Here is an 18,983-nt window from a genome sequence, read left to right on the forward strand (position 1 = left end):
TTTAAATGTGTTTGTAGAACTTTTCCAGCAATACTTGGCACATTTAAAAACAGTGTTGAAACAGAGTAAAGCACAAAAGGGTTCTGATGGGCATAATAAAGCTTTTCTTCATTCTTTTGGGGGCACCTCTAAGCCAAGTGTTTCCTTTGCTTAAGAGAAGTATATAGACATAATGTCTAAGTGTACTTTACATTTAACTTTTTCTTGAATTATCTGATTGATTTTAACCTTACAGTTGGTAAAAAAATCTTGACACAAAGTCCATTTGAGCAATTATTCACTTACTACAATGTAAAGTTTAATAGGTAAAGTTTACTGAAATGGCCAGCCCAGAAGAAAAAACACCCTTTCTGACTCTTTCAAGTGTTCTCCCTTGATTTGGCACAAAATGTTTAGGGCTTTTTTTTCCTGAACTTTGCCACGTTGACAGACCATCAGTTGTTGGGGCCAGGGTGTGAAATGTTAGCACCAGGAAGTACTGGGTGTTTCTGAATCTGGGACATTTGTGTTTTTTTTTTTTTTTTTTTTTTTAATGCTACAAGTTTCCACTCTCCTTTAATGTTCAGATTTAGGTCATATATTACTGTTGTTCTTGCTGTAAAACTTAAGCCATTCTTGAGATCTCTGATAGGCAAACTTGAGCTTTATCCAGAGGAAGAGCATGGTGCTGGACTGACGTGAATGGGCTTCCCTTTCAGGCCTGTCTGACAGAAGGGATGGTCCTGCACAGCTACGGGATGCTGCTGCCCTGCGGAGTGGACCAGTTCCACGGCACAGAATATGTGTGCTGTCCTCAGACTAAGGTTGTGGATGAGGCTCTGTCCAAAGAGGAAGAGGATGAGGATGAAGACTATGACCTCTACAAGAGGTAGAGTTCTTACTGGTATAGATATTGAAAGCTTGGCACATGAAGCTGCTGCTTGGGAATATTTCACACAGCAACTCCCTTGTTGCGAGGATTGAGCAAATTTCTGTACTTCTGAGTTTCCGAAAGAAGTGTTCTAAGCCTGAAGAGGACAAATGACTTTGCAGTCCCCCTTTTACTGGAGGAGCTAAATACCCCCTCTCCCTTCATACCTGCAGAGAGTTGGGGTCATTCAGCCTCGAGAAGAGAAGGCTCCAGGGAGACCTTAGAGCCCCTTCCAATGCCTAAGCAGTCTCCAAGAGAATTGGAGAGGGTCTTTGGACAAGGGCCTGCAGGGGCATGGGTTTACCCTGCCAGAAGGGAGTGTTAGATGGGATATTGGAAAGGAATTCTTCCCTGTGAGGATGGTGATGCCCTTGCACAGGCTGCCTAGAGATGCTGTGGCTGCCCCTGGATCCCTGGAAGTGTCCAAGGCCAGGTTGGATGGGTCTTGGAGCAACCTGGGATAGTGGAAGGTGTCCCTGCCCAGGGGAGGGGGTGGAACAAGATGGGCTTAAACGTCTTTCCCAACCCAAACCATTCTGGGATTCTATAGTAGGAGCCTGACTCAACAGGGTTAGACTTTCACTTACTGAACAATGGAAAGAGGCCGCATGAAGGCAGAGCCATGGAGAATCTCTGCTTGCAACAGCAGGAGTGTCTGTAATAAGGGATGTCCCCTTGCTGTGAGTGATGGGCTAATTAATAGTTAGTATACTTTATTTTTCCCATTTCCATTGTTTCTAGAACGGATGGAAAGAATCATTATTCAGGTACATCCAAGTGATTAGCCTTAACCTTACTCCCTAATTTATCTGTGTCCCTCCAGTGAGTTCCCTACAGAGGCGGGTGTAGAAGACTTCACAGGAACAGCTGTGGAGGAAGATGAGGATGAGGATGATGAAGGGGAAGAGGAGGAGGATGTGGTGGAAGACCGTGATTACTACTATGACAGCTACAAGGTTGATGATGACTACAATGAAGAGACACCCACAGAGCCCAGCAGTGACAAGGCTATGTCTGAAAAAGAAGTGAGCAGTGACATGAAATGTAAGACACATTCCAGTCCACAGGCCTCCTGCTCCCTTGAGATCATTCCTGTTGGCTGTCTGTTAGTGATGGGGTTTTGATCAAGCCGATAAGTGCCACTTGGAAGTTTTATTTGCCAGATAAGTTAGCAAACAGAGGAAAGCTGATGATGCTTGTTTCAAGTGTTGAAATTAACTCTCTAGAGCATGGGCCATATGTTTCCAGATAAACAGCAGTTCTGCTGGCAGGAAGCCCAGTGTGTGGCATGTTGAGCAAGCACCTTGTGAAGGTGCAGTGATGAGTCAGAAAAGCCGTATCTGCAAATTTTGGAAAATCTTAAAGGGACATTTGGGGTACACTGTAAATTTAAAATCTGGTGGTTTATACCAGCTTAAAATGAGGAAGCTGGAAGTGGTGGGCCATACTCTGCAGATGTGCCACCTGGTCATTTAAGGGTGAGGAACATCCTTGGTGCGGCCTTTGCAAAACACTTCTCTTCCACAAAAGAAAGCCAGCACGACTGCCCCAACTTTGTTATATGTTAAGATAGACTTTCTGCAGTAGTATAATCTACTGTGCTGGTGGCAGCTTTTGTTGAGCGGTAGGTGCCTCTGCAGAGGGCTCATGATGTGACGCCTTAGCATTATGTGATGTCTTACACTTTGCATGTAGAAGTGTCTGCAGAGGAGGGAGGAGCGGAGAGGGAAAGAAATTCAATTAGCTACAGATCACTGAATCATTGCCAGCAGTTCTCGCATCTTTTTGGTAAAATGCCAGCATGCTGCAGATGATTTTCCTTGCTGAGACAAGGCTTAGCTCATATGTGTACAGGGCTGTTGCAGATCTGCAGGTTTTGTAAGAGGCTTGGAGGAATATGATTGGGGTGTCTGTTTTGGGAGTATGCAGTCTTTTTTTCCCTGAAGTGCTATGAACAGTTGCTAATTTATACGCTATTATCTGCTCTCTTGCCTCAAAACAGCCCAGCTGCTATTGCTGGCTCACCATGAAGCATTCCACGTACCATGGCTACGTGGAGTTTTAATATTTGGTGCATAGATGTTTCAAACCTTAAAACCTCAGTGTCTGAGGCTGGCATGGAGGTCAATCCCTTTGTTTAGCCTGCTTTTTCACTTACTCCTACTCTTGCCCTGTAAGATGTAGAATGTCTGTCCAGGCAGAGTGCAGTGAACTGAACATCCTTTGATGCTTTAAAGCAGCCCTAATTGACTGGCTTTTCATGCTTCTGGTTTTATAGAGTGGAGGGTCTCCTACTGGGGTAGCTGGGGCATAATTCTGTGGTATCAGCAGAACAGATTCCTGTTGTCTCAGCCCCTGGCTCTGGAGAAATCTCTCACAGATGAGAGCTCAATTTAGAGACAGAGTGAGCTGCTTGGCTATCCAAAGCACCACGTGCAGGCATCTCCCTGACCAGCTTGTAATGGATGCATTGGAATGTTAAGCCCCCCCCAAAACTGACAGAAGCCCTTGGGTTGGTGCAGCAGCAATGTTGAGGCCAGTGCCTCAGAGGAAGGGGTGAAATAGAGCCACCTCTGCATCATGTAAATCGCTCGGCAAGGCCTGTGCTCCTCACTAGCTCATGTTCTCACCCATTTCCACACAGCTGTCTGCTCCCAGGAGGCCATGACAGGGCCCTGCCGGGCTGTGATGCCTCGTTGGTACTTCGATCCTAACAAGAGAAAATGCATTCGCTTTATATATGGAGGCTGCGGAGGCAACAGGAACAATTTTGAGTCAGAGGAGTATTGTATGGCTGTGTGTAAAAAGATGAGTAAGTCCTGCCTCCCACTGGCCTTTTGCAGCTGGCCACTGTCTGTCTGGCGTGTGGTGTCTCCTCCTTCCCTTGGGCAATAGAGGACCCGTCTGTAGCTTATTCCTTTGGTTCTGGTGTCTGTCCCTTTGCAGCAGTCTCCTCCTGTCTCTGCTTCCCTAGGTCTGTAGGGTGATTGTTCCTCGGGAAAGTGCCCCTCGCCATATGCTGTCTGTGCTCCCTGGTGACTTGCAGCTCTTGCTGAGGGCTCAGCTGTCCTCTTCCCAATCTATAACAGGGACCAGGGGCTGTATCTGGCCTCTTGCCTAACTGGCTTTTTAATCAAAATATATGTAAGGAAGCCCTTGCTTTCCCCAGTCATGTTACCATGCATACATTTGACAGTAGGTCCTGAAAAGCGGGCTACTGTTCTCCTGGTAGTAGGCATTTTCTTGCTACTTTGATTTTGGGAAATGTCAGACCAGTAGTATAGAATTCAGATTACCATTTTCAGCTTGGTATGAAATACAAATCACATCTCAATGCCTGTGTTTTTGAGTGCTTAAGGTTTTTGGCACCAGTTTCAACTGGCTTTTATATCAGATGATAAAACTACTAAAAACATTTTAACCTCTTTATTAATCTTATTATTGAACTCCAGCACTTCCACTTCAGCTACCATTAAAGCTTTTGAAAGGCTTTTTGTGTTATCTGGGGCTTGGCAGCCTGACTATACAGCCATAATCCTGTTTACAAAATGTGCTTCATGCAAGTGCTTTAGATTGGGCTGATCTAACTGAGGCGGTGAAAGAAAAGATGCGGATGTCAGGAGCTTTTTGTACAAAAGATTGTCCTGTTACAGAAGGATTTGGGGCTGGGAAGAGAGTTCTCTGTGTCCAAGCCTGGTTCAGAAATGCCAGGAGCAGGGCCAGAATATGGAACAGATATGACATTGTCCCTTGCACGCAACAATAGTGCCTGTGATGTATGTTGTCATTATTTCCCCCTAGTCAGAGGGAAGGGTGCAGTGCATGTTGAATTCTTATTCAGTGTTCGTGCTGAAGTGCCAGGTAATTTTTTTCTGTATGCTGTCTTTAATGACATGTTGGAGGTTTTTCCACCCAAATAACTCTTATGGATGACAGGTTGCCTTAACTGTCCCTTTGTGCCTTCCCTCAGGTGAAGGGTAACAACAGAGTGCATCATGTTTGCCATAGATCTTTCAGAAAGGCTCTGGGATGTGTAGTTCCTAAAACCATAGCACAGGAGCACTTTCAGCACTTCCTGAACTGCAGTATAAGAAATACAGAGCCCCTGATGTGAATTCTGTAGATGCTTGAAGTTTATCAGTTCTCAAACTTTGTTTTTCTCCTTGTCGAATTTGGATGTCTTGAAGTTACAAACCATCCAGTGTACTGGACAAGTCACTTTGTCACACTGAGTCTCCTTCTGTTGCTGTCTTGTCTAATATCATTGCCTGTAAGTCCTGCATGGTGCATCTGGTAGGGGAAGGTAGGTTTGAAAAGTGTAAAATCCTGCTTTTGTGCAGATATATTGTCAAACTCCCTAATCATGTTAATGACGTCTGGAGCCAGCTTGTCAGCGAACAGCTAATGCACAGAATGTCACTTAAACCATCCAAGGCCAATGTGGAAGGGAAGGGAAAAGTAGTTCTTTATCCTGTCATGCCAGGCACTGTGTTTCTGGAGCTGAGTGCTGCTCACCTCAGCACTGCACAGGCCAAGCAGTGCTGGGAGCTGTGGTCATCACTGCCATTTGAGCTGATGTTGGACAGAAAATTGGCACTGTAAAGATTCTAAAACAGACTCTGGAAGGTGGTGGTTCAGTAGGCTCAGCTTGCCAGACTATTAATTAGGCAGGCATGGAGAGTCCTTTCCTTGCACTCCGCAATCCAGGATTGCAGGTTTCTGACTGTGTTTACCCTTCCCTCTTCATGCAGTGCCAACTGATGATGTGGATGTCTATTTTGAAACCCCTGCTGATGACAATGAGCATGCCCGCTTCCAGAAGGCCAAGGAGCAGCTGGAGGTCAGGCACCACAACCGCATGGACCGGGTGAGTGTCAGCCTGCAGGCTTTGCTGTGTGGTTGTTGGTGTGTCGGCTGCTGCCTGTTTTACTGGAAAAATTGGTGATGAAGTGACTTGCTTTCCAGTTTGCAGCCTTCTGTGTGTTTCTATCAGTATGACCACACCGTGGGAGTCAGATTTTTATTTCTCCAGTGTTGAGAGAGAGAAATTACATTGATGCTGGGAAGAAATTCTTTATCAGATGGTGCTGAAGCCCTGTGTGAATGTTTTGACACTGGCACAAGGCCAAATGCCCCCATGAAAATGTGTCTGCTGTGAGATTTTGACCAGGAATAAACAAAGCAGGCTCCCACTTGAAAAAAAGAAAAATTTATTAACTAAACTACAAAAACAATTACTAAACTACCCACAAAAGAAAAGAAAACACAAGGAAAATGAAAACCTCACAAAAACACTCTCCTCCTCCTCCCCCCTAAATTCCCAATACAATACGTCTTCCAAAATCACCAATTCTGGGTCCAGCACCACCCCTTTAGAATGCTCAACTTTCAGCTCCTCAAGAGGAGAGGGAGTCCTTCCGTGTGTCGTGGTGGCCTTTTCCGTCCTTCTTCCGGTGCTCTCACCACCGAACAGGGATCAGGGCTGCTTCCAGGGTTGTCTTTTTAAGGATGCTTTGTCCAGTTCCAGAAAAGCACAGTATCTCACCTTTGGGACATCTGTCCCCCCCCATATCCCCTGGGGCCGAGGGGTACCCACACTGAATCTTCTTTGGCTCTAGGACATTTCTCCCCCTGGACTCAGTCTCTGTATCACATGGAACACGGCTCTGTCCATGGCTACACAAAAGAGTCCAGCATAAAATGCCACTCCATCTTCTCCATTCTTCCAACATTTCTCACTCTCTCTCTCTCTGGTCCAGACCTTCATCACTCGTCTAGGAAGGGTTAATGTTCTGTGAAGTTTTCATTGTCCAAGAAGGGTTAAAAACTCCTCCAGGCGGCTGGACTCCTGGCTGCACCCCCCCCCCCCCCCCCCCCCCCCATCTCCTCAGCCGGGCTGCCTGCTGCCAGCACATGTTTACTGAATTTCAAGGTAACGGCCACAAACACAGGCTGCACCCTCTCTCTGTCTGTCTCCAAGGGGGGGGAACAGGCTGCACATTGCTTCTCGGCATTTCTTTACTTCTTCCTTCCACCCTTGGGGGGGCCAGGCCGACCTCTCCCGGGCCGGCCCGCATGGCTTTTCCCCTCCCCTCGTCCAGCCAGCAACTGGGCCGGGGGAGAGACCCAACTCCTTCCCGCCGGAAATCCAAAGAGAAACTGCCAGGGGGAGAGCCCTGCTTTTACCCTGTGTTCTCAGAGGTGGATCCAATGCCCAGTGGTTGGGCCAGATGGCAATACTCAAATCTGAGCACTCATTGGCCCTATCTACAGCATCCCAGAAATCCTGTTTCCGGGTCAAACCATGGCACAGGTTGCCTGGAGAGGTTGTGGATTCCTCATACCTGGAAGTGTTTAAGGCCAGGTTGGACAGAGCTTGGAGCCATCCAGTCTAGTAGAAGATGTCCCTGCCCATGGCAGGGGGTGGAACAAGATGAGCCTTCCAGCTCATCTTGGATGTCCCCTCCAGCCTAAACCCTTACAGGATTCTGTGAAGCTTGGCTTGTTACTCAGAGGGATTAAGTGCTAGGCTTAAACCCCACAACAGCTCTTCTGTGCCTTCAAAACCCAGCCAGGCTGTGTTAGGATCTGCCTGTGAAGGCAAAGCAGCTCATAAAGATAAGATATAAATTTGTGTCTTGTTCATGTGTTCTGTCCTTTTGCTGTCCAGGTGAAAAAGGAGTGGGAGGAAGCAGAGCACCAGGCTGTTAATCTCCCCAAGGCAGAAAGGCAGACTCTGATCCAGGTAAGAGTGGAAGGATCCTAAGGGGAAAGTTACTGAGAGAGAGGGCAATATTCAGAGCTAAAAGACAACTGAGATGCAAGAACAGCCTTCCTGCTCTGTCAACAGCTGCCTTTTAGAGGAGGTTTGATTCAATTGTTTGCTTTGTTCCTTAAACTGGAGATGATCTGATACTATGCCAAGTCCTTTCCTACACACACTAGTAGGAAGTGATCTCGCACCTCAGGCGTAGCATCAGTGGAGCCAAATTGTAATTTCGGACCTTTGGCCTGTTTTGCACTAACACTGGCCTCAGAGCCTGGTTCAGAGTCAGCTCTGCCTCTCTGGGCACACATTTCCTGCTTGGCCAGACTTAGTAAAAACAGCTTAGACAGCAGATGAAGCTGATTTGCTGCCAAAATGCAAATGTTGTGCCTTATGAGGAGGGTTCAGTTGGACTGTGGAGTTAATGAGAGATTGCAGTGTGGGATCATTAGGGCAAGGCTCTTCTGGCAGTGACAACTCTGTGAATTTGTCTCAAACCAGTATGCAATGAAGTGGTTGACTCCAGTTTTTAAGCCCACTTTGGATTTTATCCTGGAACACAGTTTTCTCTCTGCATTTTTTATATAAGTCACTATTTGGAACTATGCGCAAATGCAGAAGTTTGTCATTATCTCTGTTGGAACGTAACACTTAGTGGACTGTTCTGGTTGGTTTAGAAATGAGGGTTATGACCTTTCTAAAAGAATACAGAGAGATTTGATCTGAAGGCACGCTGATGGAAAATTTGCTATGAAGTACCTTTGTAAACTTTTGCAAATTCAAATTAATGGCTTCAGGCTGAAGGGATCAATCCTGTTTTTGTATTGCAGGGTTGAGGGAAAGAATTAATATTGTGTCAGTTCTTCAGCACAGCCTGGATCTCCCATCCCCAGCATAGTCTTTATGTGCAAGGTCCTTTTCACTCTTCAGACCTTTGAAATGGCTTGTGTTCTGAATTTGCAGAGATGAAATCTGCATCAGCATTTTTCCATGCCTTTCTCTCCTAACTGTAAATGGGTTGAATGTGGAGTTTTACTGTCTTTGTTAGTTCTGAGGAGTTTCAGATGGTGTTGATCACACAGTGCATTTCACCCAGATTATTTTCTTTGTTCTAGCACTTCCAGGCCATGGTAAAATCTTTGGAGAAAGAAGCAGCGAGTGAGAAGCAGCAGCTGGTAGAGACTCACCTGGCTCGTGTGGAAGCCATGCTCAACGATCGCCGTCGCATTGCCCTGGAGAACTACCTGGCTGCCCTGCAGGCTGACCCACCACGTGTGAGTTTCTTCCCTACACATTTTTCCAGTAGGATAGCATTGGGTAGGATGGCAGGTGGGAATGTCTTGATGAGAAGATTGCCTGTGACTTGCAGAAACTGGGAATTGGTTCCTAGGAAAGCTTCTTCATTGTGGAAGTTGGTGCTGCAGACTTATCAGTGGGTCTGTAATTGACTCCCACTCCTTCCTGCCTGGGGAGAAAAAATCTCTGCTTTGTTTGGTGTCCATTAAGCACAGCTCATAAGATGTGGTGCTCTGAGTTATATTGACTTAATTTTAAGTGTTCTGAATCAAACCGGCTTAATTAAAATAAAAATAAAAAATCCGGAGGGTGAGTGCAGGTGATAGATCTGTCCAGCACCAAAGTAGGCTCACACCTGAAGTGCTGTTTTCAGCTGTGGGTTTGGAGTTGACACCAGTGGTTTGACCTATTCCCTGCTCCTGTCCTGCAGCCCCACCGCATCCTGCAGGCCCTGAAGCGCTATGTGCGTGCCGAGAACAAGGATAGGCTGCACACCATCCGCCACTACCAGCATGTTCTGGCGGTGGATCCGGAGAAGGCTGCACAGATGAAATCCCAGGTATGAGGGGGTTTCTGTCAAGGGAGCCATTATTGTCCAGCCCTGGGGCTGTTGGAGGCTCTGCAAGCTGTGTATTGCAACTTCATCCTTGTGGAGCTCTCCCTCTCTCCTGTGCTTACTTCCTGTCACCAGATGTACTCGCTGCATGGTTTTCCTTGGTGACTGACAGTGTTAAAAGTTGAAGCTCTGTTTTATGCATTGTTGGTCACAGTGGCAAGTTGAGGGGTTTAGACCTAGGTCATTATCAGTTTTACATTTCCTTTTATCAAGCACCCTTGTAATGTATTTGCTGGGGACTTGGTTTTCTTGAACAGGGTTCCTCACTTCTTCCAAGTGTCTGTGTTTCCTTCCTTAGGCTTGATCTTCATAGTGCCTGTGTTTGGGGTTTGTGGGAATTCTCTCGTGCCTCTGCAGCGTTATTGCCTGGTTTCTAAGACGTAAATCGTAACCATTTCCAAGTACTCGATCAATGTTGTTAGCTTTATCAGAAAGTCTGGTTTTGATGGGTTTATGTTGTACCATTTGTAAGAGGAAATCCATTAGTTATGGAAGTGATTCTCTGTGTGGACTGCTAACAGCTTCATCCAGACCCAAATGAACCAATCAACTGGCTAGTTTTGAATATAGGCACCCTGTCAAACCACTTAAAACTAAACACACCTCTGTGAAATCACACTTAAAAATGACCAAACCCTGGAAAAAACCCTCTTGCTTCTGGCTTTTGAACAGGTAACTAGATGCTAGCCGGGCTTGCTGTGCTGCGCAGCCTGGCTGGCTCAGCCGGGGGCTCGGCTCACGTTCTGCCATGCTGAGTTCAGCCGTGGCTGATGGGCCAGGCCGGCTCCCTGTGGCTCCGGTTGAGGGCTGCCGAGCCGTTCCGCTGGCACCGTGGAAAATCTCATGGCTGAGAGCAGAGGCGGCCCTGCAGCCCCGGGGCTGGGATTGACCATGTGGGTGTCAACCAGGAACCGGGTGTGCAGCCAGAGCGGCCCTGCCCCACAGAGATCACGTGGCCGTCCGCAGGCCTGGATGAGTTATTAACTCTTCTCAGTGCACAGGTGAAACTTGCAGACCTCAGTCCTCTCTTGAGTGAGAGAAAAGGAAAGGGTGAGGACACGTAAAGGAAACAACATGGAGACACCAAGGTCAGTGAAGAAAGAGTCAAATCCCAGATGGGAGGAGAATGAGGAGATGCCTTAGTCTTGGGCTAAAATCCTCTTGTAAGGCTATGGTGAAGATATAATTGATACACCAGAGTTTTGGTTTTTTCCCCTGTAACTCGTGGAATGCACTGGGGCGATCTGGGTAGCGTTCTAACCATGACTGTGAGCAGAGGCACCTGTGTTGAAGCAAGCAGATGTTGAAGTAGCTGTGATCCAATGAGAAGCTTGAAGAGAGAGAAATGAGAGAGGTGAAAACCCTTGCCCCAGGGATGGAAGAAGAAAACCTCTGTTCCCAGGGATAAAAGAAGAGAACTTTTGTTTCTGTACTAGAACAGCTCGTCCCTAAAATTGCACCCTAACAAGCTGAAGTGGCCCATGGTGGTGGTTGTGGGAAAACTACCAAAATGTGGTAGGGACTTGGCGATTGCAGATTTCTGGGAAGGGGCTAATCGTGAAAATTAAAACCAGAAGAAAACTGTTTCTTGTGGAAAAGTCTCCATGGCATGGCAGGAGAGACTCCTCTCCCTAAGTAGACTAAAGAAAGATTATTTTAAAAGTGGTAAACTGACTGAAAATACCAAATTTATCTCTTTATGTTGTCAGTGGGGAAAAGAAAAGTTGTGAGGGCAGAGAAGTGTTCTGAAGGTTTATTTTGATTTTTTAATTATTTTTTCTTTTAATTCTGTTAATAAAGTTTCTTTGAAAGTTCTGAGCCTGCTTTGCTCTCCTTGTAATCCCTATTTTCAAAGCAGAAAATTAGTAATTCTGGTGGGTGTGCTGGCATTTGACCTGCACTAGACCCACTACGCCACTACACTGTCTTTTACTTCTGAACAGCCAGGAAATCCTTTTCCTTCTGCTGGGTAGTGTATGTGAATATGTTACTTCAAATCTGGCTTTTGTATTTGTATGAGTACTTGCAGATACTCCAGAAGTCTTTGGAATTATCTTGATACTTGTTTTCACTTGTTTTAAAATAGTGAAAGATGTGCTGGAAGGCCAATTCAAAATTCAGATCAAGAATGGTCTGTTAACCCTGAAAGATCTGTTTGGAAGGATTCTTAGGTTCAGAGAGAGCTCACTGTCCTTTTGCAGCTTTAGAAATGTTTTCCTAATATCAGTTTGTGGCTGGTATGCTGCTTTGGAGTATCTTTGAATTCTGCAGTGCACAAAAGATAAACAAGAAGAATGGAGAGCTTCAGGGGGACAGTGCAGTGGAGCACATTTAGTGCTGCCAAGAGGAAGAAGTAGGCACTGAGGAAAAAATGCATAAAAAACTGTATAACCAGGAGGTGGAAATGTCCTGGGTTAAGGGTAGGAAAAATCTGGAGCCTGTTGCTGTCACTTCTGGTGAGGGGCAGAGTGGTGTCAGAATGATTTTCCAGAAGCAAACCTCACCCTGGGAGGTAGCAGATTCCATGGATTCCACCTGTTTTCTGGGTGTTGGCAGTGCACATTCACCTTGTCTCCTGGTCTTCCACTGCCTATGGGATTCTTCTTAAGCTGCACATCCAGGAGGAGTGGTGGCAACTGTGGTGGTTATGATGGTGCCTGGCTCTCCATGTGGAATTCGTGGTCCCATTTTCAGACATGTCAAGCACAGCCCGGCCCAGCACTTTGTTCTGCTACTGCCACAGCCCAGGAGAGAGTGTGTGAACTGTGTTCTTAAGCTAAACCTTAAACAGTTCTCAATTCATTCTGAAGGCTGCAGTGTCAACAAATCGACATGCGAGAGATGTGGGTGGTACAGTTCAATTTCCATTCACTTTACTTTTCACATGCACTTTTAAGCTCCTCAGTCCATTTCTTGGATTGACAAGCTGCCACATGCAAAATTAAATTTTCATCCTTGCTCTTAAAGGTCAGGCACACATCAGACTGTGAAACAGGTCCAGCTGACTCTAGCTTTTTGCAATGTTTGGCCATCTATATAAAGGTTTTCTTTGCTGTCCTTGATCCCCGATTATGCAGCACCCTCTTCAGGTCAGGCCTGACCTCACCACTGGATTTAATGTGCTTGGGAGGAGTGATTTGAGCTTGCCCAGAGCTTGAATGTATTGCTCAAAGGAAGGGAGAATACTGCTGCCAACGAGTGGGTGTAGGACAAATGTAATGCCACAGCTGGTTTGAAAAGCACCTTTGTTCTGAAACCAGAGCTGATAAAATATCCTGTCTGCTCCTTTTGCCTGTATCTTTTCTAGCAGTCAGGAATGATAATCCATTTAATAACACTGCTACAGGAGATGAATTATGACTGTGTTGGGCATATGAGAAATACCAGCTTCGGTGGCATTTTAGTGTTTGCAGTGGAGAGTTGGTTACAGTGAGAGTCAGCTGAATCCTCTCTTACTCCCAGCATTTGCCAAACTCCTGAGAGCACTGTCTGCAGATGGCCAGTTCCAGTGAAGTGTGAGAGCGCTGGTCACAGAATTGGACTGGATGGATATGTGTCCCCTATTGCCTGCCATGGCAGAGCCACCATTAATAGATACTTTATTGAGCAAGGAAAGAACTGGTTCTGTGAAGTGACTGACAGTTTTTGCTTACTCCAACGCATTCTTTTACATCTGCAGGTGATGACGCATCTTCATGTGATTGAGGAACGGATGAATCAAAGCTTGTCTCTGCTCTACAAGGTGCCATATGTGGCTGAAGAAATCCAGGATGAGATTGGTGAGTGTATATGCCAGTCCCTATGCTGCTGTGTTAAGACTCCCAAGTTTTTATATCCAATGAGCTCCCAAAAGATTTCTCTCTCCTTTGAGAGAGAAACAACAACAAGCGCTTGGGCTCAGGCTAGATACTGTCTGGATGTTACAAAATAGCCAGTCAGAATAGCTTGTTCCAAGAATTTTCACTGTCCCTTTAAGAAAAAGTCAACAATGTTCAGAATAGCAAAGCTATTTTAAATCTCTCTAAGGGAGATTTAAAAGATCCCTTTAAAAAATGCAAATGCATTCTCCCCTTATGGGTTAGTTAGTCTCATCTTGCCAAATCCTCTTGCCACATCAAACCTCTTGGCCCTTATTTGAATGCATTTCTAACCAACGCCTTTACTGAGAATTCCAGATGAAATGCACAAGATAAAATAACCTGGCAGCCCTTAGAGCAGTGTTCCCCTGCCATCCTGCCTCAGCCTGCTTCAAACCATCTGCCTCTTTCTGTCACTGCCAGGTTTCATGCAGTCTGTGTAATAATTCCTTTTATTCCTTTCAGATGAGCTGCTTCAGGAGCAGCGTGCAGACATGGATCAGTTCACATCGTCCATTTCTGAGTCCCAGGTGGATGTCAGAGTGAGCTCTGAGGAGAGTGAAGAATTTCCCCTGGATGGCAAACCTTTCCACCCGTTCCAGGTGAAAACCTTCCCAGCCTTGCCTGAAAGTGAAGGTATGTGGAACTGAACACTGGGTTTACTGGTGGTTTTCCTTAGACAGTAGGCTCAGCTGAAACAGAAAAAGCTCCAATCTCTTTGGGTGATGTAGAGTAAAGCAGTCACCCTGACAGGACCCCTCATTCACTGGAGAAGCAGTGCTGCAAGTAATGTCTGCTGAGCTGTTCTAATGATTTTCTTATTCTTCTCTTTGCAGAATTTTCCTCTCTTTTCATTTTGCAGTGAATGTTAAGTTTTTACAGTGCATCTTGACTCTGGAATTAATTTTCAGTCTTCAACAGAATTCTTGTGTAATGTTAAATCATTGTGCTGTGGCCTGTTGAAAGGCTGAAGGAATTCTTTCTTTTTTTAAATATGTATATCTATTTTTTTGTATCATTGGATGTTGACAGCTGGTGTGTGTGTGTGTATTTATTTTAAAAACGCTTGATCAGAGTCCTGAGCCTAAAGCTGTAGGCTAAAAGCTTTTCCCAGGGTCTGAGTCAGAAATCATGCACAAACCTTTTTTCCTTTCTCTCTTAATCTCCTTTCTCTGCTATTTTTGTTTTTGTTTTCCCTCCTGCTAGATCCTCAGCCGGATTTGTACCATCCAATGAAAAAAGGTTGGTTCTAAGCTGCTCCCTCACAGTGCTTTTGATCACACTCCTACCTCCTCCATGTGTCTGATAGCTTCATTTTAGTTCCATACTCACCTTGATTTTCATTTCCCTCCTTTCACTTAGAGCAGTCATGTTCACTTTTGCTTGTTTAGGCCTAGTGTTAAAGAAGCCAGGTAGTCTGAGCATCCAGCTGTGTGTGTGTGTTCCTCCCTGATGTCCTCACAAGGGTCTCAGAGTGTCTCCGTTTGTGACACTTCTCAGATTAAACCCTGCTGTGCTGGTGGGGAATAGTCCAGAGGCTCTTCTGCCTCCTGTGGAACCTGTCCTTGATGCCCCATGACACCACAAAACACTTCAGGACACAGGCTGTTTCCAATCCAAATGTCCTTGTGGGAGTGCAGCTAGTATTGGACAGATAAATCAGGAGATTCCTCCTCCATATTTGTGCTTTCCTTGGCATCACCTTCCCACACGTAGCATCTCTCCATACTAGCAAACTGTGTGTGGTTTTACATTTCTCTCTTAACTCAGGATTAATTCTACAGTAGCTCAGTGCCTGGCTAAAAAGCAGCTTTAAGAGCAGCATAGAAATATTAGCATAAAATAATGTCTCTATTAGTGATATGCAATCAGGGAAGGACCAGTAGAAAAGGGAGGCTCTTGCCGAGTAGTGCTGCATGAGCTGTGTGTGGAGTAAACCCAGTGTTTTAATATGCCTTTTGTTCCAAATATATTGTGTAGATCTCAAAGGAGAGCAAAAGATTTTGCTAATAACCATTTCATGTGAGCACACGTGGTTTTGTAACTCAGTGAAGACCAAATAGCTTGAAACTCTTCTCATTATTGACCTTTCTCTGCAAATATAAGTCACCTTCATCCCTGGTGTGGAACAGTGTACAGTGTGCTGACTGCTCCGGCAGGAATTGGAACAGACTTTAGTTAGATATTTTATTTATTAAATTTTTGGACAATTGCTGTGTTGCCTTGAGGATGATAAATTTGTGCTAGTTCTCCCTGTCTGGGTAAATATAAGAGTCTCTGATGACCTGGGGACAGCAATTGTCCTACACTTGTTCCTCCTCTCCCTTTCCTTTTCACTGAATTGCTCAAGGGCTTTGAGGGAGTATTGGGTTGGTGGAGTGGGGGGGGGATTTTGTGCAGGTGTGTGTTTGTGGATTTTTTTCCCTGTGAGGTATATAATATAAACTATGCCTTTGAGCTACATAGCACTGGGTCTGTTACTTGGTACTGCACACTGAGACAAATAGCAGAGCTCAGTGCAGCAGCTGAACTTTCAGCCCTGGAGACTGTGCTGGGTTGGCTCCTGAGACTGGAATAAAGCAGCCGTAGGCCAAAAGCTGATACAGTAGTTCTGTACAAACTATTTGTAGCTGGTTTCTCCTGAAAATCCTAATCATTGATTCCATAATAACATAACCTGCTTTGACAGTTGAGGGAAGTCAGACTGGCAGTCTTGGCCATGCTTGGAATCTGATTACTGCCTCTAAAGAAAAACGTGATGCACTAAAACCTGAGATGCTTCATAGTGAAATGTTATTTCTGTGGCATTTCAAGGCAATACAAACTTGTCACTGTAAAAACTTGCCTTGAAGCCAAGTGGCCTGTCCTTGCAGCTCATCAAAGAAAATGTTGCCAATTCCAGCAGCAGTTGACATGTCTTGGGCACCTTGCAAGCTCAGCAATTAGTGCAGAGTTGGGGGTTTGCAGTCACCAGCAAAGCCTGAAGTGCTGTAGTAGAATTTCCCCCATGTCATTGGAAAGATCCACTGCTTTTGCACTAGTGCGTCACAGGTCATTGCATTGTCCCCAGCACCAGTGGAACACTGGTGTTCTAACATGCTGTGTTATGTCAGGGCAGTTTGCATCAGACTCTCTTACTGATCTGATCTATTTATAAATGCTTTGGATCAAAACAGTTTATGCAGAGCCTTCTGTTAATTGATGTTCTTCTCTTGAGCCAATGCTGGTTCCAGCCTGGAAATGGGGTAGTAGTGTTCTGGTACAAAGGCTGGTGTAGTTCTCTGCTCCTCCCTTGTCCTGGGATTTATTTGTTTTGGGCTTCTGCCAGGTATGGGACAACAGCTCATTACAGAGCCATGCTGGGTGACCTTGGAATTCCAATTCCCATTCCTGAGGCACTTGCTGATGTGCCTGATTGCAGCAGAATGGGCAATGCTGAAAGCATTCCCTGTGTGCTGGCTCTTGGCAGATGGATGTGTGTCCACTCCTGTTCGGGGTCACAGAGGGGTGTTGGTGACCTGGGGTGACACCAGCAGCCATTACTGCACTTACTGTGTGTTATGTCTTGTCTGGAGCTGTCTAACAGAAGCACTTAACTGTACGGTTTGTCTGAATTGACACCTCAGCCAGATTTTGGTGATGAGTCTTGTCTGCTCCTCTCATTGCCACCTCATTTCCCCTCATTAACAGCCCTCCTAATCACTTGTCACTGTAGTTTGTGAGCTGCCATCTGACACAGCAGCATGAGGACAGGTTAATACCCAGCAGTCTGTGCAGTTAAACACACGATCCAAAGCAGCTCTACACAGAGTAGGTGACCCTTCCAAAATGTTCCTAAGGGCTGATGGACTCTCCTTGCTCTTTTGGTGCAGGTTCTGGCATGACTGAGCTGGACGGGCTGATTGGTGCTGAAGAAAAAGTGATTAATAGCAAGAACAAGGTGGATGAAAATGTGGTGAGTTCTCCACCTTTATTTTGTGAAGCTAAACCTGCTGTGGACACTAATTAATAGCAATGGCTTGTTTCAATGTCTCGCTCCAGCTCACAGAATGTCAGTGTGCTCATTATCCATATGGTGGGGGGGAGTCAGTTTGGTGACTGTTGTAGGCTCTTAATACTGAGTAGCATCAGAAGGGTGGGAGGGGAAGGGAAGGAGAGAGCTTCAGATCTTTGGCAGTCTGATTATGAGAACTCTCTGATTTAGGAATGCTTTTCCCAAGCATTTTTGATGTCCCTTTATTTTCACTAGGTTCACTGTCTGAACACACTGAATACTGGTGTATTCCATCTGTGTCTCCCACTATTTTTCATGGCAAGGGAGGCCTCGTCTTCCTCCGAAGTTGAGCAACCCAGCAGAAGTTGTCTCTACAGTGTCAAGAATTCTCTAGGTTCTAGTGACAGCCCTTTGCCTCAATTCCATGGGTTTAAAAAAACTAAAAAGTCACCTTTTGAATTTTCTTTCAATACTGTTTTAAAGACACAGGTTACATCTTACATAACAGAAATGCTGGGTCCAAAGTTAGCAACTTTTTTTATTTATTTTTTTTTTCACTGGGGCTTTAGTTTGAGATAGTGTGGAGGTAACTAGCTGTGATACTATCTCAATACTGTCTCTGGTGGCTGTACAAGAGTTGGTGAACATTCCATGCTGTTAAGAGCAAAGGGGAGATGGTAAGTGGTCCTGAGCCTTTGCTAGTGTTCATTAAAGGTCTCTTGTTTGTCTTCCTCTTCCTTCTCCTCCTTGTTTTGTGTGGATCCTTCCATAAAACACTTTTGTGGCCGTTTTTAGGTAATTGATGAAACCCTTGATGTGAAGGAGATGATTTTCAACGCAGAGCGTGTCGGAGGGCTGGTGGATGAGCCGGTAGGTTTGTGGCTGCTGAATCCAGGGACTGGCAAATTCCTAATGCTGGATTTTGATGACTATTTTTACTGAATTCAGGATTTGGTGCCTGGATGCCTAGGGGCTCATGCAGAGTGAAGTACAGCCGTTCTGTGTAAGGATGTAAACAGTGAACACACATTAGATATTAACTTGACTCCTACTGCAAAATTGTTTTGTGGGATAGGGATGTGGCCAGTGTCTGTCCAGAGCTGCTAAGTGGGGAAAGAATTTTGCAGTGGTTATCCTTTTGATGGAATATTTAGAGGTGAAATATGTAGGGCTGCTATATATATACACTGTCTAGTGTATAATCAGTCATATCTCAGTACCACAGATGGTCAAAGACCTTACTAGTGGCCATGGTTAGGTTCAGCAGTGCATCTCCCTTATTGCTCTTCCTCAACCTGCTCTGTTTTCTTCCCTCCAGGATAATGACAACTCCCTCCGTGATGACTTTGGCTTCAGCAGCAGTGCCCTTATTGGGCTGTTGGTGATTGCTGTTGCCATAGCTACTGTTATAGTCATCAGCTTGGTGATGCTGAGGAAGAGGCAGTATGGGACCATCAGCCATGGAATTGTGGAGGTGAGAAACAGCTCCATAACTGAGGATGAAAATAGTCAGTGTTGAATCACATGTGTGTGGGGGTAGAGAA

At 45.5% G+C, this 18,983-nt stretch overlaps 1 protein-coding gene across 3 annotated transcripts in view; it reads left to right on the top strand.

Moving 5' to 3' along the window:
* The window catches only part of APLP2 (amyloid beta precursor like protein 2), a 50,227-nt gene that overhangs the window by 29,014 nt on the left and 2,230 nt on the right, over positions 1–18,983 (top strand). Inside the window, exons 5-17 of one of the 3 annotated variants that reach the window (XM_058819104.1) lie at positions 699–868; positions 1,734–1,954; positions 3,555–3,722; positions 5,662–5,777; positions 7,581–7,655; positions 8,792–8,950; positions 9,403–9,531; positions 13,268–13,367; positions 13,911–14,081; positions 14,652–14,687; positions 17,318–17,400; positions 18,235–18,309; positions 18,758–18,913. In XM_058819104.1, the coding sequence (XP_058675087.1) occupies positions 699–868; positions 1,734–1,954; positions 3,555–3,722; positions 5,662–5,777; positions 7,581–7,655; positions 8,792–8,950; positions 9,403–9,531; positions 13,268–13,367; positions 13,911–14,081; positions 14,652–14,687; positions 17,318–17,400; positions 18,235–18,309; positions 18,758–18,913 (1,659 nt within the window). The remainder of the gene's footprint in view (positions 1–698; positions 869–1,733; positions 1,955–3,554; positions 3,723–5,661; positions 5,778–7,580; positions 7,656–8,791; positions 8,951–9,402; positions 9,532–13,267; positions 13,368–13,910; positions 14,082–14,651; positions 14,688–17,317; positions 17,401–18,234; positions 18,310–18,757; positions 18,914–18,983) is intronic. The other 2 variants (XM_058819105.1, XM_058819106.1) reach the window with 2 other exon arrangements.

Source organism: Ammospiza caudacuta, chromosome 23 (assembly GCF_027887145.1).
Source record: "Ammospiza caudacuta isolate bAmmCau1 chromosome 23, bAmmCau1.pri, whole genome shotgun sequence".
NCBI lineage: Eukaryota > Metazoa > Chordata > Aves > Passeriformes > Passerellidae > Ammospiza > Ammospiza caudacuta.